Source organism: Heterocephalus glaber, unplaced genomic scaffold (assembly GCF_053883595.1).
Source record: "Heterocephalus glaber isolate CG9 unplaced genomic scaffold, H.glaber_assembly_v1.0 deba00000122, whole genome shotgun sequence".
In the NCBI taxonomy this organism is placed as follows: domain Eukaryota; kingdom Metazoa; phylum Chordata; class Mammalia; order Rodentia; family Bathyergidae; genus Heterocephalus; species Heterocephalus glaber.
The window spans coordinates 69,719,110-69,745,636 of record NW_028258138.1 but is presented as its reverse complement, the minus strand read 5'-3'; the positions used below and the strand labels follow the sequence as shown (position 1 = coordinate 69,745,636).

At 44.6% G+C, this 26,527-nt stretch overlaps 2 protein-coding genes across 2 annotated transcripts in view; both read left to right on the top strand.

Annotated features, from left to right (window-relative positions):
• The window catches only part of LOC101704485 (vinculin-like), a 28,744-nt gene extending 4,783 nt beyond the window's left edge, over positions 1 to 23,961 (top strand). The window contains 4 exon segments of the mRNA XM_087208946.1: positions 6,965 to 7,073; positions 11,304 to 11,712; positions 20,354 to 23,039; positions 23,042 to 23,961. Of these exon segments, the coding sequence (XP_087065072.1) occupies positions 11,419 to 11,712; positions 20,354 to 23,039; positions 23,042 to 23,754 (3,693 nt within the window). The 5' untranslated portion in view covers positions 6,965 to 7,073; positions 11,304 to 11,418 and the 3' untranslated portion in view covers positions 23,755 to 23,961.
• On the top strand, positions 24 to 7,115 carry Popdc2 (popeye domain cAMP effector 2). The gene is made up of 2 exons (XM_004835665.4): positions 24 to 514; positions 6,965 to 7,115. The coding sequence occupies exons 1-2, from the start codon at positions 24 to 26 to the stop codon at positions 7,113 to 7,115; spliced, it is 642 nt and encodes a 213-aa protein (XP_004835722.2).
• Positions 23,962 to 26,527: the final 2,566 nt, after the last annotated feature.

Below are 26,527 nucleotides of genomic sequence, written 5' to 3'. Positions count from 1 at the left end.
CGAGCCTTTGAGCCACCCCAAAGATGGGCACCAACACCAGCATGGCGGGCCAGCTCCTCTGGCAGGGGCCTGTGTGCATTAGCTGGAAGCAGGATCTGGAAGGGGCTGTTTACCACCTGGCCAACTGCTTCTTGCTCCTGGGCTTCATGGGGGGCAGCGGGGTATATGGATGCTTCTACCTTTTTGGCTTCCTGGGCACGGGCTACCTGTGCTGCGTGCTGTGGGGCTGGTTCAATGCCTGTGGGCTGGACATCATCCTTTGGAGTTTCCTGCTGGCAATGGCCTGCCTGCTCCAGCTGGCACACCTGGTGTACCGTCTGCGTGTGGACACCCTCCCGGAGGAGTTCAATCTCCTCTATAAGACACTATGGCTGCCCCTGCAGGTGCCCCTGCACACCTACAAGGAGATTGTTCTCTGCTGCCAGGAGCAGGTCTTGACTCTGGTCACAGAGCAGACCTATGCCGTGGAGGGGGAGACACCCATCAACCGCCTGTCTCTGCTGCTTTCAGGCCGGTAAGCTACTCTGTCATCACCCAGTGTTTCTTTCCCCAGTCCACACTTCCTGTTTCCTAGTGTCCCTTTCCATTTCATGTCCTTTCACTGAGGGAAGGATGTGGAAAGGTCAAACAAACCAAAATAGATTTTTCTAGGAATGAGTTTACTTCCTCTTAATATTTTCCAAGAGGAAACTAGATCAAAAGACCTCTTTCTGAGCTGAATAAAAATGACTTCATGTGCATTTGCTGCTGCCAGATGTGGAATTCAGAGCTGAAATGAACACACACGTGCACACACACACACACACACCCCAGTGTGCCAGAACGTGACATCTAAGCTACAGAAATATCTCTGTAAGCCTTGGAAAACTGAACATTTCAGCAAGATTAATTTTTTTCCTTCCATATGCATTCAACATTTGTTAAGCACCAACTATGTGTAGGAAATGAGGCCCGAAAAAGAGGGTGTTTCCAGTATTCTCTGTTTCCTGCCAGGGCTTCAAGGAAATAGCCCAGCTTCGGTCTGAGATATTGTGTACCAGCTCTGAAGTGTAGCCGCTCTGTGTACAGCCAGATGGGAGGGAACAGCCCTTGTCCACTTCTCCATTCCCACTTGTTCTGTGCAGATTATTCCAGGTCAAGAAGTCCAGTCCTGCAACTCTGAGGTCCCCACAGTAACAGAAGAGGAGTGATGCATGTCTCACTTAGGTTGTGGTGGAGACTGACAGACGTTGGCGGCAGTGGTCTCAGTGCACGCCCATTGCATGCCCATGTGGCCATTGATATCTGATGAAAAACACCATGGCTCTCTGTGCTGTACATTTTGTGGGCAATTGTGTGTTATTCTTTGAAATAGTGTCCTAGTGGCACTTGCCTAACCTCCCCTCACCCTGCCAGCATGCTTGAGCCCAAGAAGGTAGTTGAAAAGAACACAGTAACCAGAAGGCACCAGTTCAAAGAAAGAAAGAACGAGAGAGAGAAAGAAAGGAAAAGGAAGGGGAAAGCTAAAGGGAAAGAAAGGGGAAAAGGAAAGAGGAAAGAGAAGAAAGGAAAGAGGGAGGAGGGGAGAGGAAAGAGGAACAAATTAAGACTGTCAACCACATAGGAAAAAAGCTTGATAATGATGAAAATTGTACAGTAACTACTATTAATAGAAGTGAAACACATTTATGTATTTACAGAATCCAAGGTATTACAGAATCCAAGGTATCACAAATTAAGTTGTGATTTTTATGGAACTCAGAGGTCCTGGGTTGAATGAGCAATAAGGGGAGAGATCTTGAGGGAAGACATTTCATTTTATTTGTAAATGAGTTGAAAGTGCAAACAAATGCAGTTATTGGCAAAAAAAAAAAAAGAAAAACCACTATGGTTATTGCCAGAATGTTTGTACCTTATAGTCCTGTGCTTAAAAACAATCTAGGGAACTCACTCATTCATGAGATTCATGATACCATTTGCTCCTTATACCTCCTCTATTTAAAGGAAGGGATTGACACTGGGAGAAATGTCCCCTCCACTGTAGGATGCTCACTTACTGGAAGCAAGTGACAATCATTACATGGTTCAGAGAGCTTGTACATGATAGATTCACTGTGAACTTGTACCTGTGAAGGGAAAAGGAGGGCTTGTCCTTCCCTGTAGCTTTTCCTAGTATACTTAGCATCAAAATCCTAAGTTAGAAATTAGACAATTTTGATTTTTTTTCTTCACTTTTAAAGTCTCAGACTAAGGATTTTATGTTTGTTGTTTTATTATCTGTCAATGTTATCCTGTCCCAGCTTTGCTAAGTCAGAAAAAGGGGAAGTGGCTTCTTGACTATGAGTGGGCTCTTTTTAAGGAGAGTTGCTGTATCCCGGGCTCTTTACAGTTCAGTATCTGACACCTCAAAGTAGCAGACAAGAACTCTGTGCCAGGAAGCAGAGGTCTCCCGCACATACTTTCCCATCTTACATGCACATTGTCACCTGTAGCCCTTTGCTCAAACCTTAGAAGTCTTTTTGCTTTATTTTAATGAGGGCAGTCAGTCTCTTCCAGGACTCAGAGAACAGTGACTTCCTCAAAGCCTGTTGCCCCATAAGTGGGGCTTACTGTTGGAGAGTTTTTCTCACATAAAATGCAAAGCACAAACACCCACAAGTACAACCCTGAGCAGGCAGCTGTCTTAAGCTATTCAGTCAGGAGGAAGTGACCCATCATCCAAGAAATGAAGAAGGAAGAAGAGGCAAATGATAAAGGGCGCAATAAACCTGCTTAAATGGCTTCTGTGAGCACTCTAGGGTTTCACCACTCGGTGGCTTGCTGGGGAGCCAGCGTCTCACCCGAGAAGGTGAAGGGAAGATGTATGTATGGCCCTGTGGTTTCCGTCTCTCCTCGCATCTTCCTTTCTTAGGGAAGTTTTTACTTGAGGCTATGTACGATTCCACTTTTTTGGTGATACAAATGAATGTGTTTCCTCCTTCTTTTTTGCCATCCTTCTTTCTTTTCTTCCTTCTTCCTCCCCCCACTTCCACAAATATTTGTTAAGATTTTGAGGGACTAGGGACCAAGGGTTTAATGTGAAAACTATTGTCTTTGAACTCATGAACTTGCAGGCTATCACAAAAGCCAAGAATTAACGTGTGCCATAGTGGTTAACAGTGGATGTTGTTCTAAAGAGAAAGCAAAGAGCCAGGAGAGCATGAACTAATGGGTCTCACTTTTTGTGGGAGTCAGACTTCCTGCAAGAGGAAGCATTTAAAGCTGAGACCTGAGGGGAGAGGTCCAGCTAGAGACAGCACACATGAAGACCTGAGGTAGGAGAATATAACACTTCATTTCTCTTGTATCCTTTCTTTACTCAGAAAGGTCTTGTAGGAGCAAGTGCCTGTCTGCTTTCGGAGGCTATGGGCTGACTCCATCCTTAGCCTGGTTAGAGACCTGTGTCCTCTTCTGTCTCCCTTCTTTAGGTGTTCTGATAACGGGCAATAACCTATTAACTGGTGATGGTCTTTGGTAATTTAAAACTCATCTGAGGCAAGAAGGTGCCTCTGTGGGCAGAAGAAGGAAAAAAATCTTTAAGGTACACATGTCCATTTGGAGGGAGGTACCCTTGCACTATTCCTAGAGCTTTATCAGCTAAATAAATATCCCTGAGCATCTCCTGCACCTTGGAGGTCTGGGGATGCAGAGGTGGGTGCAGTCTAGCTCTCACCTTTGAGGGTTTTACAGTTTAGTGGAAGCCACGGGTGCATAAATAACCTGCTGCAAGTCATTGTGGTAAGTGCTGCTGTAGAACAGGTGCATGGAGGAGGAAGAGTGATTGTTTCTCTTCTGTGGCAGACTCTCAAAGGCCACCACATATATGCACACATGTATGTACATCTAGGCATTCTTTAGGAGCAAGATTCTGGAGTGCTAATATTCCATTGGCCATAACTTAACTCCTTGGCTGTACCTAACAACAAGGGAGGTAAAGAGTAGTCTTCAGCTGTGAACTCATGTGTCCTGTTAAAACTCTAGCACTATGGAGGAAGAGAAAAAGTCGATATTGGAGAGACTGCTACACTGAATTTCCCAGAGCTCTGTGCATCCCCGTCTTAACTGTTTCTCTATATCTTATTTACCTTTCAGAACTCAGGTCAGATGTCACGTTCTTTGAGAAGTCTACTACCCAAAGAAAATGAATTTCTCTTCCTCCTCTGTGCTCCCATTCCACAGCAGCCCTTATCATGCTGATCTGAAGCAGGTTATTTATGTTCCTGTAATTTCCACTCAATTGTGAAATATTTAAAGGCAAGAGCCAGACTGCAGTCATTTCTTTATCCCTCAACCTCCAGGAATGCAGGAGGTGCTCTGTGAATATGTGCTTAGCCAGTAGAGCTAAGAAATAATGGAAGCATATCTTCCTCCAAATAGAGATACCATATATCATAGAGATCCAAATAATTTTTCTTCCTCCTTTGCCTGACAGAGGTACTTTCTGTCCTGATATAACTCAGGATGAATCTCTGCATTTTCTGGGGAAAGAACGAAAATACCCATACTGGATTTCCGAGATGCTACATTACAAGTGAAATGCACTCACTCTCTGCCATGGATTCTAACAGATTCTCCCAAAATGCACTTGCCCATCCCTGGTGAGGTGCTGACCATGAATGCAAGCAAGCTGCATTCATGTTGTTTCCATCCCTGAGTTGTGAAAACAAGCCTGAGGTCATGGGCAAGTCAAGAGCAGTTATACCTATTGGTAGTATAAAATAAAAATAGTCATAAAATTAAAACCAGTTAGTAAGTAGAATTCCTGGCTGTGGACATGGAAACCCATTCTGTCTAACTGGCAGGAGAAAAAGATCTTTAAAAAATACAAGGATATTTCATCAAAGTCAAGGAGAGGTACACACTTGAGCCTCAGGTAGGAACTGAATTAGGAACATGTTCTGGGCATTTTGTATCATTTATGATTTCTTTTCCCTATGGCCATTTGAGGTATATGCACTTATAAAGTCTGAGTTAAAACACAAGGTTTTAATTTTTTTGTTTGTTTGGTTTTTGTTTTTTTGGCACCCGGGATTGAACTCGGGTCCTTGCGCTTGTGCAGCAGGCAGCGAAACCATTGAGCTAAATCTCCAGCCCAAGGTTTTAGTTTTTTAGTAAAGGAGTATATGAGTTTTGCCAATTGTCTGATAGTTGTTCCTATCCAAGACATTCATTGATTCTAGTTCCAATGCCCATGGAAAGAGTTCAAATGGCTCAGTTTAGGTTAAGTGTTCAGCCCAGGACCATCCCTGGACAGGGTGCATGGGATGCCATTGTCCAAAGCCAGAAGCTGTCATTGTCACATTATGGTTGGTTGTTGAGCACAGAGAAGGGGCCATGCTAAGAGCATCCAGCATCACCTACCAAAAGCTCTGATCCTGATTGCATGGTGTCATGGTACGGACAGAATCTCAGTTCTGCCACTTGATACCTATGAAGCCTTGAACTCACCAGTCAACCTTTCCGAGCATCAGTTTACTTAGGTGTAAAACACACAAAAAAATAATCTGCCTTGAGTTATTTTGCTGATTAAATAGAAGAACACTTATGAAGTGTCTAATACAGCCTGCTATGCAATGATGCACCATTTCCTTCAAAGTCTGAAACATGGCGATAGTGCAAGCCTGCGGCATGTACAGCATGGCCCTTCGCAGAGCCCACTGAGGCGGGGAAGGAGAAGACAGCCAGGCTGAACTTCCATAATGGTGTCCTCCAATAGAACTCTCCACGATGATGGCAGCATTCTATATTGATGTTGTACACTATGGTAACCACAGGTTCATGTGCTATGGAGCACCTGAAATGTGGCTAGTGTGAATGAGGAACTGGATTTTTAACTTTATTTAGTTTTAATGAATGTGTATGTAAACTTAAATAGCCACATATGCTAAGTAGACAACAGAGCTCTAGCACAGTGGTTTCCATCCTGGCTACACAATAGAATCACCAGGGAGATTTGTAAAACTAATGTCCAAATCCCACCAGCAGATTCCTATTTAATTACTCTGTGATAAGGCCCAAGCCTAGTTGGTTTTTCTTTTTTTGGGGGGGGGTTCATTATATTATTTTATTTTGCAGTACAGAGGATCAAACCCAGAACCATGAAAACGCTAGGCAAGTACTACTCTAATGCTGAGCTACAATCTCAGTCCTTAATTTCTTTTCCTTTCCTACCTTTCTTTCTCTTCTTTTCTCCTCTCTTCAACCCCCACCCCCTGCCCCCAGTCTCTGTCTCCATCTCTGTCTCTCTCCTGGGAATTGAACTCCAGGGCCTCACACATAATAGGCAAGCACTCTACTATTGAGCAATATCCCCAGCCCCAACCCTAGATGAGACTTTTTTGTTGTCATTTTGTTTGCGGTACTGGGGATTGAACCCAGGACCTTTGCACTGAGCTACATCCTTGGCTTCTTTTTATTTTTTTGTTTTGAGACAGGCTCTAAGTTGCCAAATTGCCCAGGCTGGGCTCAACTTATGATGCTGGTGCCTCAGCCTCCTGAAGTGCTGGGGTTACAGGTATATACCACTATGCCTGGTGTTTTTTAAAGCTTCCTGGGGGCTTCCCTGTGGTTTTTCAAAGCTTCCCTGGGGCGTCTATTCTGCAGTCTGGAATTGAGTATCACCTGTAAGAAGACAGAGGAAAAAAGGCTCAGGAAATCTCCATGGGTCTACTTTCTAAACAGTTTCCATGCAACAATCAAGCGATTTCTGCTTTGGGTTTTACTACACTTTAGCCAGGTATTTCTGCTGGAACATTTGTGTGTGTGTTGGTTTTTTTTTTTGGTACCGGGGATCGAACTCGGGACCTTGAGCTTGTGAGGCAGGTGCTGGAACCACTGAGCTAAATCCCCGGCCCACATTTGTGTTACTCAGCAACACAAGACTTCAGCGAAGGGCACTGGAGCGCCATTTCCTGTTTCCACTTGGTCTCTTCTTTCCCTCTGCCAGGGTCCGTGTGAGCCAGGATGGGCAGTTTCTGCACTACATCTTTCCCTACCAGTTCATGGACTCTCCTGAGTGGGAATCGCTGCCGCCCTCCGAGGAAGGCATCTTCCAGGTAACAGCCCTTGTCAGCCTTGCCTGGCCCATCCTGCTGTGAACCAGCCATACACAGGGCTCCCTCCATCTGTCCCCTCACATCTGTGGCTGGGGTGCAAGCTCGCCCACCTGCTCTGTGGGAGGGGCCCCCGGGGGTGTGAGGGAGGCAGTGGTCCCTGGTAGATGGTCATGTCGCCCGTGAGTGAAGCTGTCAGTCATCTCTGGCACCTCTCCAGGCCCCCTTGCTCACACTCGCTGCCCAGACCATTGGTACTTCCCTAAACACAACACATTGCCATCCACTACTGTCCCTTCTGTTGAAATGCATTTTCGCTTCTAGCTGAGAGGCCACATGGCACTTCGCTTCCACTGTGAAGCCTGGCCAGACCAACGCCCCAGTTTCCCCAGCGGCCTCCTGTTCCTGCCTCCTTGTTCTCTTTTACTCATGACTGGTCCAAATGGTGCTCTTTGTTCTAATGATCCAGGTTCCTACCGGGATCCATATGTCTCCTACCACTTTTGTCAGGGAGTTCCTCAAGAAGCACATCAGCCAATCCCGGAACAGCACATACCAGGCAGGCAGTGCCACTTGGCTGGGCCTGCTTCCGTCCCCACCCTGACACTTGTCTCTGTGGCAACAGAGCCTGAGAGGCAGGGCCACCAGCTACAGTTCCCTCCAATCAAAATCCCACCTTTCCCTCCTCTACACCCAGGGACCTCTGCTGGGAACTCCCTCAGGCCATAGAAATGTTCACAGGGCTGAGTCAGGCCTGACCCAGCCCCACCAGGGCTCTGACACAGAGGAACAGGTGGTGAGAAGCTGATCCCCACCCTGAGTTGTGCTGGAAGGGCCATGACCCCAGATGGTCTCTGCACCTGGAATGAGTGTGGCCTCATTCCTCCCATTTCTATTTTTAGTGTGCACCTCCTTCGGGTGCAGTGAGCTCCACACATTCACAATTGGCTGTATAAAGTTCCATTTCCTCTTTGCAAATGTCAAATGTCTCCAGTTAGGGTTCATCCTGTCCTTGTGTTTTGCCTTTGTTGACTGAGAGAGCAACCCACAGTGACAGCCAACCTCGTAACTTGCATGGGGTTTCACATGAATTGGTCGGTGATCCACCATGCCTGTCAGCAACTCAGCTACATGAGTGTTTCTTGACTGTTCAGCTTGGTGACACTCACATTAGTCCTTAAGGACACAGGACAGAAGGCATCCCACACAAGGCACCACTATTTCTCCAATCTGCATCCCATTTTACTGGACCCAAAGCCTATTTGCATGTTATCTCATTTAATCTCTTCAGCCAACCTCTGAGGTAAAATTAAATTATAAGCTAGAAAACTTGATGACAAACATATTCATACATATTTGGGAACCAGGCAAGAAACAGATTTCTGGAGCACCTTTGGGAAAGCTTTTATATAGGACATGAGAAAATGAGTTATTTTGCCATATACAAGATTAGTAATCTTCACCTGATTCATTCGTCCAGTTCAGTGATTTTTACTGAGCACTTATTATATACCAGGCACTCACCATCAAAGATGCTTGGAATATATCAGCCAACAGAACTAATGAAAGTTCCTGTCCTCATGCAGTCTACATTCTAGTGAGCGGCATAAAAAATAAGCTGTAGACATAATTAATGAGTAAATTATGAAATATGTTACAGGATAATAACTGCTAGTTTGAAAAAAACATAGCGTAGTATAAAGGAGAGATGGCTGCAGTTTTAAAGAGAATGGTCATGCTGGGGATTTAGCTCAGTGGTTCCGACACCTGCCTTGCAAGCTCAAGGACCTGAGTTCAATCCCTGGTACCAAAAAAAAAAAAAAAAAAAATGGGAATGGTCATGGAAGACCTGTGAAGCAGGTAACATGTGAGCAAAGAACTGGGACAGTTGAGCTGCAGGTATCTGGGGAAGAGTGTGTTGGACAGAGGGAAGCGTGCGTGCAAGGCTGTTGTGAGATGGGCCGGTGTGGTAAGGGTTAGAAAGGAGGCCTGAACATGGGGAACAGAGAAAGGAAGGGGGGAGACTTCAGGAGAGGAAGCTGAAGGGCCAAGGGTAGCCAGAGCATGGAAGGGCCAGAGCATGACTTTCTAGATAGGCCCAAAAGGTTTCCCTTTTGATATAGGATGTAATGGAAAGAATCAGGGAAGACTGAGGCCTTTGATCTGAGCAGCTGGAAGAATGGAGCCGCTACCACCTGGGACAAGGAAGGCTGCTGGAGAGCTGGCTGGCTGGCCAGTGGGAAGTTCAGTTGGGGAATGGTAGGTTGGCCTCACCTGTGGATAGTGAAATGGAGATGAGGAGTAGGCAGTTGGATATTTAAGTCTGGAGTTAAGTAACAAGGTCTGGGCTTGAGACATAAATTTGAAAGTGTGGACAGAGAAGGGGTTCAAGAATGGCGCTTCTGGGACTAAGAAGTTGGAGAGAAAAAAGGGAATTGGTGAAGGAATCTGAAAAGGAGAAAGCATGAAATTGCCCCTGGAGTGCATGGCATCTGGGGACCTAGAGCAGGAGGGCTGTCTGTCCAGGAGGAAGGCCAGGGGCCAGAGTACAGGCTGACTGCAGGATGCTCCAAGTCAGACAGCACTGGTGACTCAGCAGGATAGCACAGGGGGACTTCTAGGAACAAAGCCTTATTGGTTTAACCAGAGTGAAAACAGAATTTGAGATAGTAAGGAGAGATAATTTTTTTCACGGAGTTTTGCTAAAAAGAGGAGCAAATTAACGAAAGTGGTAGTTAACCAGGGAAGTAAGGTAAAGAAGAAGGATTTTCATTTTTTAAATTTTGTTGTTTTTAAATAGAAGAAGCAAAGGCATGTTCACAGGAATGTCCGAGATCTTTGTGTTTGGCTTTAAGGCACTGGTTTCATTGAGATTAGGTCTTCCTCAGCCTGATTTCTTGTTTGGGAATTGTTAGTAAGTACCAGCTAAGGTACAGGCTCTGCCGTGATAACTACTTGCTAAACTGTTAGTGATAGGTTGTAAGTCTTATTTTCAGAATTCTTTCTCACAAGGCAACATGCCCAAAGTAAATAGCTCATTTGATATTACACATCTGTAAAGAGGTGAAGCTGAGACTTCTGGCCTTGTTGGTGTAATTTAGGGTCCTGCCTACAGTGAGAACAATTACAGGGGGGAGAAGCTACAAGAGCCAAATGAATAAAGTAAATGCAGGAGGTGTATAGCAGACATGGAGGAAGGGAGAAGAGGAGGGAGGCCTACTATGCAAGGCAGGCATTTAAAGGGTTACACATAATATGTAATCAAGAATATTTGGAAAGTCAGGCCTACCTTTAATTTGACAATCCACGTAAAGTTCTTAACAAATGCCTTGCACACAGTCACCTCTCAGAAAATGCTAGCTGCTGTCATCATTTCTACAGTGTCCATCTACAAATACCCATCTTAATCTCTGCCAACACAAAATATTATGATTGATCAAATTATTTTAAAGATCTTAAGATTCTATACCCTTTCCCTGTACTATCCTAAGCATGTTTCACTTTAATCCCAACTTTACCGCTCAGCATTGTTTTAACAAGGATTTCTTAAGCATCTACTGCCTTCCAGGTACATATTATTGCTTATTTCCGCTGCAAGTACAATTTAACTTTACATCATCGGCATACCAGGAGTGCTCAGAAACTCCTAGATGAGTAAATGGAGAAGGGGCCTTTACTGTCACTCAAGGATTTGTTTCCTTGTGTCATTTTTCTGATTTAGTCATCAGATCTTTTTGATTACATATAGTGGTCAATAACAGCCTGACATACTTATCAGAAGCCTTTTCTCTAATAGAACTTTCCCCAAACTCCACCCCAATATATTATCTTTCTCTACTCTTAAAATGAGTAGTCATCGGCATTTTGAGCTCCCTGTGGAACACCAGGAACACCCCTCTCCCTACCACTTGACTAAGAATCTTCTGTAGCCATTATTGGGGTCAGCCAAGGCACACAGGCTGTGAGGGTGGGGAAGTCGGGTGTGGAGACTGAGGCTGCAGGAGGTGATGACCAAGTGAGTGAGTGGCCAACCCCAGGGCTCCCAGCGTGGACACTGCTTATCTCAGTGCACACAGTAGAAGTCATTCCCTGGACCTCCTCCACTCGAGGCCACGGAGGGAGACTTCAGCAAAAGTACAGCCAGTTGCCAAGTAGCCATATGCTTCTCTGTGCTCAGCCTAGACACAGTTTCCAGTTTCAACCTTGCCTCTCTGCTCCTGACCCTCCACCCAGGTCACTCTAACTGCCGAGACTGAATGTAGCTACATTTCCTGGCCCCGGAAAAGTCTCCACCATCTTCTGACCAAAGAACGATACATTTCCCGCCTCTTCGCAGTCCTGCTGGGCTATGACATCTCAGAGAAGCTCTACACACTCAATGAGAAGCTTTTTGCTAAGTTTGGACTGCGCTTCGACATCCGCCTCCCCAGCCTCTACCACGTCCTGGGTCCTTCTGCCTCAGATGGAGGGCCGGAGTCCGAGAAGGACGAGGAGGAAGGCTGCGAGCCAGCCACATGCCCCGCTCTGCCGGTGCCCACCTCTGTCCAGCAAAGCCCACCTTGTTCTCCCCCTCCAGCTGCCACCAACTTTCCTGCACCTCTATTCCGGGCCCGGATGTCCAGGCCTGACAGCGGCATCCTGGGTGAGGACTCCACCAGTCTGGTGCTGGAGGATTTTGAGGAAGTGTCAGGATCAGAGTCATTTATGGATTATAGGAGTGATGGGGAGTACATGAGGTGAGGGCAGAACTAACACGGGCATGGTCACCAGCTCAGGATCCACGTAAGTATGGACAAAGAGGCTGTGCACCTTCCTACAAGGACTTGGCCTTGGCTCGGCTTATAAGGGCAAAAACACTGCTTTCCGGGGCATCTCCTCTTACTAGACTCACAGAAAGTAGCATTAATCCAACCTTGCAGACAGCAACTCACTCTGGGTGCATGCAAGGCATGATGGGATTTATTTTTTTGCATTAAATTCTTTTATTGGTACATTTGTAGGTATACAACACAATTACATTTCTCATTGGGAATTGTACCTTTATATAATGCAACTTGGTTCTTATTTTTTCCCCATTCCTAGCCCTTCCTTCACGCCCTCCACCCTTCCCTATTTACAAAGACTTTATTTCCATTTTTTCCACTTCTCATCATTTTTTTCCTTTCCCTTCTTACTTTTCCCCTGCCCCTCCCACTACCCCTACCCCTTTGGACCTTTTCTTCCTATTTTACATTATTGATTATTCATTTTAATCACAGGTACATTTTAGGCATACAATATAATGACATTCATCATTGGAAATTTGCACCTTTACGTAGTCTCTCTTGGTTTTTATTTTTCACCCTTGCCCAGCCTTCCCTTCCACCCCTCCATTCCTCCCTATTTACAAAGATTTTGTTCCTATTTTTCCATTTTCTCATATTAATCCCATTCCCTTCTATCCTTTCCCCTAGCCCACCCATTTCCTTCCCCTTTGACCCTTTTCTTCCTATTTCACATTACCTATTATACATTTAGTCCTTATTTACACTTTAAGTTTCTCACACCAGAGAAACTATTCGGTATTTACATATGTGTGTCCTATTTATTTCACTTAAGAGTATCGCCTCAATGAGCATCCACTTAGCTATAAATGTCTCTAATTTCTCATTTTTTATGGCTGAGTAGTACTCCATTTTATAAAAAAAAAACAAACTACATTTTCTTTATCCAGTCTCCAGTTGATGGGCATTTGGGCTGGTTCCAAGTTTTAGCTATTACAAACTGTGCTGCTGTGAACATGGGCGCACATATATCACTTTGGTATGATTCTTTTAATTCTTCCAGTTAAGATCCCCAGCAGTGGAATAGCAGGGTCAAATGGGATTTCCAGTCCTAGTTCTTTGAGGTATCTCCATACTGATTTCCATAGTGCTTGCACCAGTCTACACTCCAACCAGCAGTGGAGCAGGTTCCTCTTTCCCCACAGCCCTGCCAGCATTTGTTATTGATTGATTTCATGATAGCAGCCATTCTTTCTGGAGTGAAGTGGAATCTCAATGTTGTTTTCATTTGCATCTCTCGAATGACCAGTGATGTTGAACATTTTTTCATGTATTTATTTGCTATTTCTACTTCTTTGTCTGAGAAATGTCTGTTCATTTCAGATGCCCATTTTTGGATTGGGTCTTTAAATTTGGGAGGTCTGATCTTTTTAAGTTCTTTATAGATTTGAGATAGTAGACCTTTGTCTGAGGAAGAGCAGGTGAAGATTTTTTCCCACATTGTGCGTTGTCTCTTCACACTGCTGGTGGTTTCTCTTGCTGTGCAGAAGCCTTTTAATAAGAAGAGATCCCACTTGTTGATTGTTTGTGCTAGTTCACGGGCAACTGAGGTTTTGTTCATAAAATCTTTTCCTACACCGATGTCTTCAAGGGTTCTACCTAACCTCTGTTCCAAGTGGTTCAGAGTTTCTATTTTAACATTTAGATCTTTAATCCATTTTGATTTTAGTTTAGTGCATGGTGAGAGATACAGGTCTAGTTTTATCTTTGGCGAGTTGAAGCCCAATTTTTCCAGCACCATTTATTAAAGAGGCTATCTTTCCTCCAGTGAGGGTGTTTGACTCCTTTGTCGAAGACGAGATGTCTGAGTGTATCTGGTGTTGTTTCTGCATCTTCTAATCTGTTCCATTGGTCCTCAGGTCTGTTTCTTTGCCAGTACCATGCTGTTTTTATCACAGTAGCTTTGTAGTAGAGTTGCAGGTTGGGGATTGTGATACCCCCTGCCATGTCTCTGTTACCTAGAATTGCTTTTGCTATTCTGGGTCTCTTCTTGCTCCAAATGAATTTGTGGATTGTTTTCTCAAGGTCTATGAAGTATGCTGCTGGGATGTCAATTGGAATTGCATTAAATCTATAAAGCAGTTTTGGAAGTATGGCCATTTTCACTCTATTAATCCTTCCTACCCAGGAGCAGGGGATGTCTGTCCATTTTCTGATATCATCTTCAATCTCTCTTTTCAGAGTCCCATAGTTTTCAGAGAAGAGGTCTTTGATTTCTTTTGTTAGGTTGATTCCTAGGTATTTCAGTTTTTTGGATGCTATTGTGAAAGGAATTATTTGTCCTATTTCTCTCTCAGTGAGTCTGTCATTGGTGTAGAGGAAAGCTATTGATTTTTGTGTGTTGACCTTGTAACCAGCTACTTGACTGAATTTGGTTATTATATCCAGAAGACTTTTGGTGGAGTTCTTGGGGTCTTCTATATAGAGTATCATGTCATCTGCAAATAATGACAATTTGACTTCTTCCTTTCCTATCTTTATTCCTTTTATTTCTTTCTCTTGTCTAATTGCCATGGCTAATGTTTCCAGAACTATATTGAACAAGAGTGGTGATAGTGGACATCCTTGTCTTGTTCCTGATTTGAGTGTGAAGGATTTCAGTTTTTGACCATTTAGTATGATATTGGCTGTTGGTTTTTCATAGATGGCTTCTATCAGTTTGAGGTAGAGACCATCTATTCCAATTTTTTGTAGGGTTTTTATCATAAATGCATGTTGGATTTTGTCAAATGCTTTTTCTGCGTCTATGGAGAGAATCATATAGTTTTTGTCCTTGGCTCTATTGATATAGTGTATTACATTGATTGATTTTCGTATATTGAACCATCCCTGCATCCCTGGGATGAATCCCACTTGATCAGGGTGTATGATCTTCTTGATGATCTTCTGCATTCTGTTTGCCATTATCTTATTGAGGATTTTTGCATCTATGTTCATTAGTGAGATTGGCCTATAGTTCTCTTTTTCGGTTGGGTCTTTCTCTGCTTTGGGGATCAAGGTGATGCTTCCAGGAATGAATTTGGGAGTATTGCTTCCCTTTCAATTTCACTGAAGAATTTAAACAGTAATGACAGCAGTTCCTCTCTAAATGTCTTGTAGAATTCAGCAGTGAAGCCATCAGGGCCCGGGCTTTTCTTAGTTGATAAGTTTTTAACTACATTTTCAATTTCATTGGTTGATATTGGGTTGTTCAGAATCTTTAGGTCTTCTTCGTTCAACTTTGGTAATTCATATGTATCTAGGAATCTGTCTATTTCTTCTGTGTTGTCCATCTTATTGGCATATAGGTTCTGGAAGTAGGTATTGATGATCCTCTGGATTTCTGCTGGGTCTGTTGTCATTTCACCCTTTTCATTCCTAATTGCATGGATTTGGGCCTTTTCTTTCCTTTTTCTGACAAGGTTGGCTAAAGGTTTATCAATTTTGTTGATTCTTTCGAAGAACCAACTCTTGGCTTCATTGATTTTTTTGTATCATTCTCTTAGTCTCCATTGCATTGAGTTCTCCTCTGATCTTTATAATTTCCTCCCTTGTATGAGCTTTGGGGTTGTCCTGCTCTTCTTTTTCTAGAAGCTTGAGGTTCAGCATCAGGTTGTTTCATTGGGCTTGTTCTGTTTTCCTAATATGCGTATTCACTGCTATGAATTTCCCTCATAAGACTGCTTTCATTGTGTCCCATAGATTCTGATATGTTGTATTGTCATTGTCATTTAATTGAAGGAACTGTCTGATTTCTTCTTTAATTTCCTCTGTGACCCATTGGTTATTCAGAAGTGTGTTGTTCAATTTCCATGTGTTTATGAAATTTTTTGAGTTTCTTTTGCTATGGATCTCCAATTTCATCGCACTATGGTCTGATAATATACAGGGGATAACTTCAATTCCTTTGCACTTACTTAAACATGTTCTATGTGTGAGTATGTGGTCTATTTTTGAGAATGACCCATGTGCAGCTGAGAAGAATGTGTATTCTGATTTTGTGGGGTGGAAGACTCTGTAAACATCTGTTAAGTTCATTTGTTCAAGAGTTCAATTGAGTTCTAGTATTTCATTACTTATTTTTTGTCTAGTTGATCTATCTATTTGTGACAGTGGGGTGTTGAGGTCCCCGACTGCAATTGTATTAGTGCATATATGACTTTTCATGTCCATTAGTATTTGTTTTATATAGTTGGGTGCACTTGCGTTTGGTGCATAGATATTTATGATTGTCATCTCTTCCTCTTGGATTCTTCCCTTTACAAGGATGTAGTGTCCTTCTTCATCTCTCTTAATCAGTGTTGGTTTGAAATCTACTTGATCTGCCAAGAGGATAGCTACTCCTTCTTTTCTTCGGGTTCCTGTCACATGCAGTATTGTTTTCCACCCTTTAACTTTCAGTCTATGAGTTTCCTTTTGAATGAAGTGTGTTTCTTGTATGCAGCATATTGTTGGATTTTGCTTCCTGAGCCATTCTGCCAGCCTATTTCTTTTGATTGGTGAATTGAGACCATTAACGTTGATGATTACAACTGAAACATATTGACTTATCATTGCCATGACTTTTTCTTTTTGTTGGGTTCTCCCCCTTTACATTTAATTTCTTGTCATGCCAGATGGGTTCATTCTGCTTTGCTTCCTGGGGTTGTGATCCTCAATGTCTGTTCCTAGGATATTGTGTAAAATTCTTTGGAGTGCTGGTTTGGTATTCACAAAGTTCCTAAGGTGCTCTTTGTCATGAAAGAATCTTATTTCTCCATCCATTTTGAAAGATAGTTTTGCAGGGTCCATCCATCTGGGTTGGAGGCTGTTTTCTTTTAGGGCTTGGAATATGTCACTCCAAGGTCTTCTTGCCTTGATGGTTTGTGTTGCGAAGTCTGCTGTGATTCTGATGGGCTTTCCTTTGTATGTGATTTGTTTCTTTTCTCTGACTGCTTGGAGAACTTTGTTCTTCTGTTGTGTTTCTGGAATCTTAACAATTATATGCCTATGTGTAGATTTTTTTTGATCAAGGCTATTTGGAGTCCTATATGCCTCACTTATCTGGATGTCAAGCTCTTTTCCCCTGCTTGGGAAGTTTTCTGCCATTATTTCTGTGAAGAGATTTTTTATGTCATCTGCACTATTTCCTGTTTCTTCATTGAGCCCAATCAGTCTTATGTTATTCTTCTTTGCATCATCTAGCAGCTGCTGGATTGATTTCTCATGTTCCCTTATAATTTTGAAGCAATTTTTCTTTTTCTGGTCACTAATTGCAATCTTATCTTCTATATCTGAAATTCTGTCCTCACATTGGCTCATTCTGCTGTGTAGCCTTTCAGTGGAGTTTTTCATGTCCTGGAAATCTGTTTTATGGATTCCATTTGTTTCTTATGTTGGGATTCCATCATGTTCCTCAGCTCCTCTCTAGATTTCTTAATCATGTCTTGCACTAGGGGCACAATTTCTCCTGTTATCTGAGATATTATTTCTGATTTCATTTTTTCCAGATCCCCTTTTGTTGCCAGTTCAGTGGGTCCAGGTGGTTGAGTATCAGAGTGTTCCATTTCATTTCCCTTTGGAGTTGCTGTAGGTGATCTGGAAGTCTGGTTTTGAGACTTATTTATGTGTTTTCTCATTTCGACTGGGGCAGGGGACTGTTAGCGCCTGCACGGATTACCTCCTCTGAGCTGGGTGAGGTGGGACAGGGGCCAGGAGCAGCGGTAGGGATGGTGACCCAAAAGCCCTTTCCTGTGGGCTGGGAGCAGCCGGAGGGATGGTGGCCAGGAAACCCCTTCCTCTGGACCAGGAGCAGTGGGATGGTGGCTCAGAAACCCCTCCCTCTGGGCCGGGAGCAGTGGGAGGGATGGTGGCCCGGAAGCTCCTTCCTCTGGGCCAGGAGCAGCGGGACAGAAGGTGGCCCAAAAGCCCTTTCCTCTGGGCTGGGAGCAGCGGGAGGGATGGTGACTGGGAAGCCCCTTCCTCTGTACCAGGAGCAGTGGGACTGCTGTTCAGAAGCCCCTACCTCTGGGCCGGGAGCAGCGGGACTCAGTACCTTGGTCTCGTGGGCTGGTGTCCTCTGCCTCTTTGTAGTGTGGAATCAGGTGGCTTCCTGTCTGCAGCGGGGTGATTCGGTGTCTTCTGCGTGACTCAGGACCCATGTTGAGATTTTTAAAACGCATTCTTTATTAACCATGATTGCATTTGGAAAGCGGGCTGGTGGGCATTTTGAGCAGACAGGTAGGTTGCTAAATTCTTTTGCAAGGTTGTGCTAATAGTTAAAGCCTCCACTGGGGCTAAAGGGGATTTTATTTGTGGCATAAAGGAAAAAAAGAATGCTGCCATGGCTCTACTTCCAACTGATTATCTTCTGGGCATAGAGTTGGTTCTGAAAAGCAGTTGTTAGCCCAGATGAGGCAGGAATATGTTAAAATCACATATTTTTAAAAAGACTTATGGAGGTATTGGTCACTCAGGCAGAGGATTGGAAGCTGCTCTGATTAAATGCCACTATGACTGGACAGATAGATAGCAGCCTGGTTTTTCCCAGGTACCCACACAGTTGAGGGTGGGCTGGGCACAAATCTGGGAGTGCCTGACCATGTGCACAGGATTTTCCTCACAGGAGTGTATACGAGAAAGGCCACAGTTCTGGGAAACTGCTTTCATGTTCCCCTGGCTACCCTCACAGTGCTGTGACATTTTCCTCTGGGATTCCACCCAGCCATGGTGGAGGCCTGGCTTTTCCTGAAGAAAATCCCACCATTTTCCACTTGGAAGGCATTTCTAAGTGAATGGGGCACTGAGCCCCCCCACACACACACCTCTGGGAGGAACTGACAAATTTCTTGAGAAACCAGCCCAGGGAGGAAGGCCTCCAGGTTGCATGAAATGAACGAGCAAATGTTTGTATGAATTCAAAAGCAAGTTACATGAATGAGGAAAGAATCAAGAGAAGCAAATGATAAGAGGAGAGATGTTTGGCTGTATAGATATAGAATTTGTCCTCTCCTGTGGCACAGGGGTCCTGAGAGCTATGTTGAGCTGATTCTGGGACAATTTCAGCGATCCACCAAGACCCATGATCACAGCGTGACCTCCTCCACTTGCACTGTCTGCCTTTTCCACCTGTCATCCTGGTCACCCCACCCCTGCCAACCAGTTATATCCCATGGAGCCCTTACTCTGTCCAACATGCCAACCTACCTGTCCCCTCCTTCATCAACACAAGGCTCTCTGCTTTCTCATGCTGCCCTTCTTTGTCTTCTTCTCTTTTATTGGTTCTACTTATTTTCTTTCTGCTCTCTGCCTTCTGCCTAGTCCTCGGTTGCCTGTTTTCTGTCTTAAGTGTCCCTTTTCTCAATCTCAGATCATTTCTTTCACTTCATTTGGACTCTATCTTCTCCTATTTTATTGTTCACATATTTAGCACTCCTATTACCTTCTTTTCCTTTTGCCCATTTTGTGGTCTTGCTGTATCTATTCTTTCTCTCAGACCACCTCATACACCCTTCTTAATTTTTAATCCCAGCACTTCCAAGATCACTACCCTCTTCTCTGTCAAGAGAACTAGTCAAATGCAGGAGTAAAAAATTCCCAACTTTAGGAATGTTTTCCAGACCTCAGGTGGCAGGCAACATGGTAAACAAGAAGGATCCCAAGACTGTGAGCTCAAAGTCCTGGCTTCCATTTGCTGTTCTTTGGAGCTGGTCTGGATCTGCTATAAAGCCAACTTGTGACTTTTTGCAAACTGTACAACCTCACTGAATCCCAGTTTCTCCACTGAGTTGCTGGAGCAGCTGTCCCAAAGACAGCTGGATCCATGTGAACAGACAAAGGATGAGCTTCTCAGAGGAGGGAAGGAGAAGCAGTGGAGCCCCAAGGGCATCTGTGTGTCTGTCAGCAAGAACTCTGCCACATCTCACTACTATTTCTGTGACGCAGGACTGTTTGCCCAGGCTGGGGGTGAGAGAGCCTGCTGGGCTAGAAGTCTCTGTTCTTCTCTTCCTGTGAAGAACCTGTCACCTGCTCTGTGACTGCAAACAGGCATTGTGTGTGAAAGGAGTCACAGCTCAGTGTCCAAGCCCTCAGTCACCACTGCTGTCCTACAAAATGCCTCTTTCTAAATTCAGCCCTTTCTGAAGCTGGATATGATAAAACTTCTAATGTAACGCTCTCTAAAGCATTGGCATTTACAATATATAAAGTATTGGTGTTTGCAATAGTAGGTGTTTTATGTTTGTTTAAGTAATAAAAAATAAAAATATATTGCTTACTTTTTAAGCCATAGAACTACTTGAAAAAAGGATCAAGTTGGCCAAATTTCATCATTTCAGACTGTGATAATGTGATACTTTAACTTGAGATCTTGTGAAATTGTGTTTTTTGGATATTGACTTGACTTATTTGCCATCAAACTCCTTATGGAGTTATTACTCTAATGAATAAGCATATGCCCATATAAACTGATGGGTAGCAATTTATTATTGTTTCCTTTATAAGGTAGGACACCATTCATCATCTGTTTCCTGGCTCATTACCAGAATTTCAAACTCGCTGCTATTCATGCCAGCACAGCACTTACATAAGAGACACAAAACCGAGTCGCTGTTCCGAGTCAGTCTCTCCGCGGGTTCCTGGCCCAGCCAATCCCTGTTCTCCACCGCCCGCGGTTCGCCGCCCCGCCAGTCGCCAGTCGCCGCGAAGCCGGTGTTTCACACATGCACGATTGAAAGCATCTTGGAGCCGGTGGCGCAGTGGATCTCGCACCTGGTGATTATGCACGAGGAGGGCGAGGTGGAAGGCAAAGCCATCCCTGACCTCACCACGCCCGTGGCCGCCATGCAGGCGGCTGTCAGCAACCTAGTCCGGGTTGGAAAAGAGACTGTTCAAACCACTGAAGATCAGATTTTGAAGAAAGATATGTCACCAGCATTTATTAAGGTTGAGAATGCTTGCACCAAGCTTGTCCAGGCAGCGCAGATGCTTCAGTCAGACCCTTATTCGGTGCCTGCTTGGGATTATCTGATCGATGGCTCCAGGGACATCCTCTCTGGCACATCAGACCTGCTCCTGACCTTCGATGAGGCTGAGGTTCGTAAAATTATTAGAGTTTGCAAAGGAATTCTGGAATATCTTACAGTGGCAGAGGTGGTGGAGACTATGGAAGATTTGGTCACTTATACAAAGAATCTTGGGCCAGGAATGACTAAGATGGCCAAGATGATTGACAAGAGACAGCAGGAGTTGACTCACCAGGAGCACCGGGTCATGTTGGTGAACTCCATGAACACAGTCAAAGAGTTGCTTCCGGTTCTCATTTCAGCTATGAAGATTTTTGTAACAACTAAAAACTCTAAGAACCAAGGAATAGAAGAAGCTTTGAAATATCGGAATTTTACTGTAGAAAAGATGAGTGCTGAAATTAATGAGATCATTCGTGTATTACAACTCACTTCTTGGGATGAAGATGCCTGGGTCAGCAAGGACACTGAAGCCATGAAGAGAGCACTGGCCTCCATAGACTCCAAATTGAACCAGGCCAAAGGTTGGCTTCGTGACCCCAGTGCCTCCCCAGGGGACGCTGGCAAGCAGGCCATCAGGCAGATCCTAGATGAAGCTGGAAAAGTCGGTGAGCTGTGCGCAGGCAAGGAGCATAGGGAGATCCTGGGGACGTGCAAAATGCTGGGGCAGATGACTGACCAGGTGGCTGACCTCTGAGCCAGAGGACAAGGAGCCTCTCCAGTGGCCATGCAGAAAGCCCAGCAGGTGTCCCAAGGCCTGGATGTGCTCACAGCAAAAGTGGAAAATGCAGCTCGCAAGCTTGAAGCCATGAGAAACTCAAAGCAGAGCATCGCAAAGAAGATTGATGCTGCTCAGAACTGGCTTGCAGATCCAAATGGTGGACCTGAAGGAGAAAAACAGATTCGAGGAGCTTTGGCTGAAGCATGGAAAATAGCAGAATTGTGTGATAATCCTAAAGAGAGAGATGACATTCTGCGATCCCTTGGAGAAATATCTGCTCTGACTTCTAAATTAGCAGATATACAAAGACAGGGGAAAGGAGATTCCCCAGAGGCCTGAGCATTGGCCAAACAGGTGGCCACGGCCCTGCAGAACCTGCAGACCAAAACCAACAGGGCTGTGGCCAACAGCAGACCTGTCAAAGCAGCTGTCCACCTCGAGGGCAAGATTGAGCAAGTGCAGCAGTGGATTGATAATCCCACAGTAGATGACTGGGGTGTTGGTCAGGCTGCCATCCGGGGCCTTGTGGCTGAAGGGCATCGTCTGGCCAATGTCATGATGGGGACTTACCGCCAAGATCTTCTTGCCAAGTGCGACAGCGTGAACTAGCTCACCGCTCAGCTGGCCGACCTGGCTGCCTGAGGGGAAGGGGAGAGTCCTCAGGCGAGAGCCCTTGCATCGCAGCTCCAGGACTCCTTAAAGGACCTGAAAGCCCAGATGCAGGAGGCTATGACTCAGGAGGTGTCAGATGTTTTCAGTGATACCACAACTCCTATCAAGCTATTGGCAGTGGCAGCTACACCCCCTCCAGATGCACCCAATAGGGAAGAGGTGTTTGATGAGAGGGCAGCAAACTTTGAAAACCATTCTGGAAGGCTTGGGGCCACAGCGGAGAAGGCAGCTGCAGTGGGAAAGGTGAATAACTCAACAGTGGAAGGCATTCAGGCGTCAGTGAAGATGGCCCGAGAACTCACACCCCAGGTGGTTTCGGCTGCTCGCATCTTACTTAGGAACCCTGGAAATCAAGCTGCTTATGAACATTTTGAAACCATGAAGAACCAATGGATTGATAATGTTGAAAAAATGACAGGGCTGGTGGACGAAGCCATTGATACCAAGTCACTGTTGGATGCTTCTGAAGAAGCAATTTAAAAAGACCTGGACAAGTGTAAGGTAGCCATGGCCAAGATTCAGCCTCAGATGCTGGTTGCTGGGGCAACCAGCACTGCTTGTCAGGCTAACCGGATCCTACTGGTGGCTAAGAGGGAAGTGGAGAACTCTGAAGATCCTAAGTTCCGTGAGGCTGTGAAAGCTGCCTCTGATGAACTGAGCAAAACGATCTCCCCAATGGTGATGGGTGCAAAGGCTGTGGCCGGAAACATTTCTGACCCTGGGCTGCAGAAGAACTTCCTGGACTCGGGATATCGGATCCTGGGAGCTGTGGCCAGGTCAGAGAAGCCTTCCAACCTCAGGAACCTGACTTCCCGCCACCTCCACCAGACCTTGAACAGCTCTGTCTAACAGATGAGCTTGCTCCTCCCAAACCACCTCTGCCTGAGGGTGAGGTCCCTCCACCCAGGCCTCCCCCTCCAGAAGAGAAGGATGAAGAGTTACCTGAGCAGGAAGCCGGGGAGGTGATTAACCAGCCAATGAAGATGGCTGCCAGGCAGCTCCATGATGAAGCTTGAAAATGGTCCAGCAAGGGCAATGACATCATTGCAGCAGCCAAGCACATGGCTCTGCTGATGGCTGAGATGTCTTGGCTGGTAAGAGGAGGCAGTGGTACCAAGCGGGCACTCATCCAGTGTGCCAAGGACATCGCCAAGGCCTCGGATGAGGTGACTCGATTGGCCAAGGAGGTTGCCAAGCAGTGTACAGATAAGTGGATTAGAACCAACCTCTTACAGGTGTGTGAGCGAATCCCAACTATAAGCACCCAGCTCAAAATCCTGTCCACAGTGAAGGCCACCATGCTGGGCCGGACCAACATCAGTGACGAGGAGTCTAAACAGGCCACAGAGATGCTGGTTCACAATCCCCAGAACCTTATGCAGTCTGTGAAGGAAATTGTGCGAGAGGCAGAAGCTGCTTCAATCAAAATCCGAACAGATGCTGGATTTACACTGCGCTGGGTCAGAAAGACTCCCTGGTACCAGTAGGCATCTAGTGTACCTTCTGCTGGTACAGAAACCCCTACTGAAGAGGAGAGCAATCTGAGTTCCAGGAGCCACCCAGAATTGTTGGGATTTGAAAGCTGCTTCCTGGCCTCATGAATCAGGAAGAAATGAGGGCCTCTTCAAAACATTTATATTCTTTTGTCATGGACACTTTGAAATGTATCTCCATATAAATCCTGTATTCTCGAACACAGTTATGTTCATGCACACTCTATCCTAGTAGGACTGGGTCTCTAGCCATGGACTTCACATAAGCTCAGAATCCAAGCGTGAACACTAGCCAGACACCTTGCTGTGCCGATGTCCCCCAGGGGACACTGCTCTCTCCCTGCTTCCCTTTCACCGGCCCCCACACTCCTCTTCAGGCTCCCAAGATCCAGGCCCCAAGCAAATCAGTTAAGAAGAAAATCACTGTACCTCTACAGATTGTTTAGGGCTTTCCATGTTGCTGCTGACCCCGCCTGCCTTCCCTGGGCTGTTGTGCTACCCGGAGCCTTTTCAGAAGTAAGCTTTGCTGCTGGAGAAAAAGGTAGCCTTTGGGGAGCCCCATCCTGTTTCTTGCCCTTCCCAATTAAATCCTGGTTTCTAACATTAAAAAAACAAATTTCACTGTCAGGAGGAAATCGCAGAATCACATGATTCTGTCTTTATGATGACCTGAGCAATGCCTGTGCTAGGGCAACTTCCTGTCCCATGTCCTGCCTCAGCCTGCCAAGGTAACTGTCCCACAAACACACTGTGTCCTGGTGCTCTCTGCCACTGGAAGGGCAGAGTAGCCTGGGTGTGGCCCTGCCCGCCCTCCCAGTAGGGCCATGCTCAGGAGGTCCACGCTTTGTCACTGCCTGCAGAGATCTGTGTGGAGGCCTTATCATTTATTCTTAGCTCTTAATTGTTCTTTCTGAGCTGAAATGCTGCATTTAATTTTTAACCAAATCATGTCTCCTGGCTTTTGTAGTCTTCTCCTATACCATTCCTGAACAAGATTTTAAAGATATGTAGGTGTGTGTTTGTAATTTTCTGTTTTGAGATGGGGTCTCTTCTGTTGCCCAAACTGGTCTTGAACTCCTAGCTCAAGTGATCATCATACTTCAGCTTCCCAAGGAACTGGGAGTATGGGTGTGCACCACTGTGCCTGGCTTCATCTGTAATTGTGAAAGAGCCTTTTCATCTCATCTTTTTGAAATTGAGTCCTAAGAACTAGTGCTTTCCACCTAAGAGTATTTAATGGAAAAGTCATACTGTCTGAAGGATACTTTCTACCTAAGGGAGAGTGGTATTTGCAGACTAAATCTGGGTGCTGCTGGGGATAAATGGATGGGAAGTACTTCTCCTCTGTAATTCCTACCTCCATTCAACCAACTATAATCAGGTTCCTTGTATCCTCTCCTAAATATAGCTGATTAAGACAGTAATAAGTATAGTATTTAATTATTAATACAGAAAGTTCCCTACTAAGCAAAGTGAGAGAAGGGAACTTTTTCTATTTTTGCACTTATCACCACTGTTTAAGCATTCCCCAGTACATAAAACTATATTTCTTCACAATCCCAGAACTAGATGAGGAAAGGAGTAAGACCCCTTGTCTGAATGTCCATCCTTCTCACCCACAATGTATGTTAGATTCCAACATCAAATGTATAAAACCTGTCTTAAGTTGGTCCTGTTCACTCAGGCTTCCTGTACTTCTTTTAACTGATGAAAGATTATTTTCAAGGCCCTCTCCTTAGCATATTTGTATAGTTGTTTACCTGATAGAAATGCAATATTAATGCCTTTAAAAGTACAAATCTATGCCAAAGAAGCAAAAATTAAATAAAATAAAAATAAAGTAAAAAATTTAAAAAAAAACCAAAAAACACAAAACTGGCTGAATTCTGCATTGTTAGGAATGATACAGCCTCCTTCACCTGTGGACACCAGTGCTTGTCCCTCACACCAATCCAGTTTAGAACAGCTAAAAATAAATAATCAGAGCTTCCACTGGAGCACTTTTCTGAAGATAGTACATTATTATCTCCTGGTGGCACCCAAAATTGAACTGAAAACGGGGACTGCTTCCCTTAACAGCCAAGGCAGTGCTGCATGATAATGTATCCATTCAGGTCTCTCACCAGATCCGCATTATCCTTGACTTCACTGGGATTTTTCAACTTAATTCTGAGGGCAGCCTCCACAGGCTTTCATTCTGTGTCTTACTTATAGGAAATGCTTGGTGAAGGAGGGACCCATGCTGAAATACATCTCTGAGATGGTCAGTTGAGTTAGATAAAGGATCCATTATCTCAGACTAAATTGTAATTCATCTGCAGTTTGGCCACTTTTGTTTTCCTGTTGTCCAAAAACTATATGGTTTGCATGGTAAACCACATTTTGTTTATTACTTAAATAAGTAAATGATAAACTGACTACCCTTCAGAGACAAATTCTGGCTCAGGGAAGAAGTTCCAGACCAGGGTATAGTACCAAGAGCCAGAAAACCAACACAATGCTTACCTACTGTCTACTGTGAATTTTTTCAGCCACTGTGCTCGGTAACTGCCTGAGAAATAGTGGAAGCAGTTGAAGATATTTAATTTGTAAGAAAGGGAAAAGTTTGACATCTTCAAACTTTTAAAAAATTAGAACAGTATTAGAACAGTATGGCACATGTGTTATTTGTTTTTCTTTTAGGACAAAAGATGAAGTTGATTTTTCTAAATGAAACCCTCAATATTCAGGTTTAGTTGCAATGTTGGCACTTCTTGATAAATAAGTG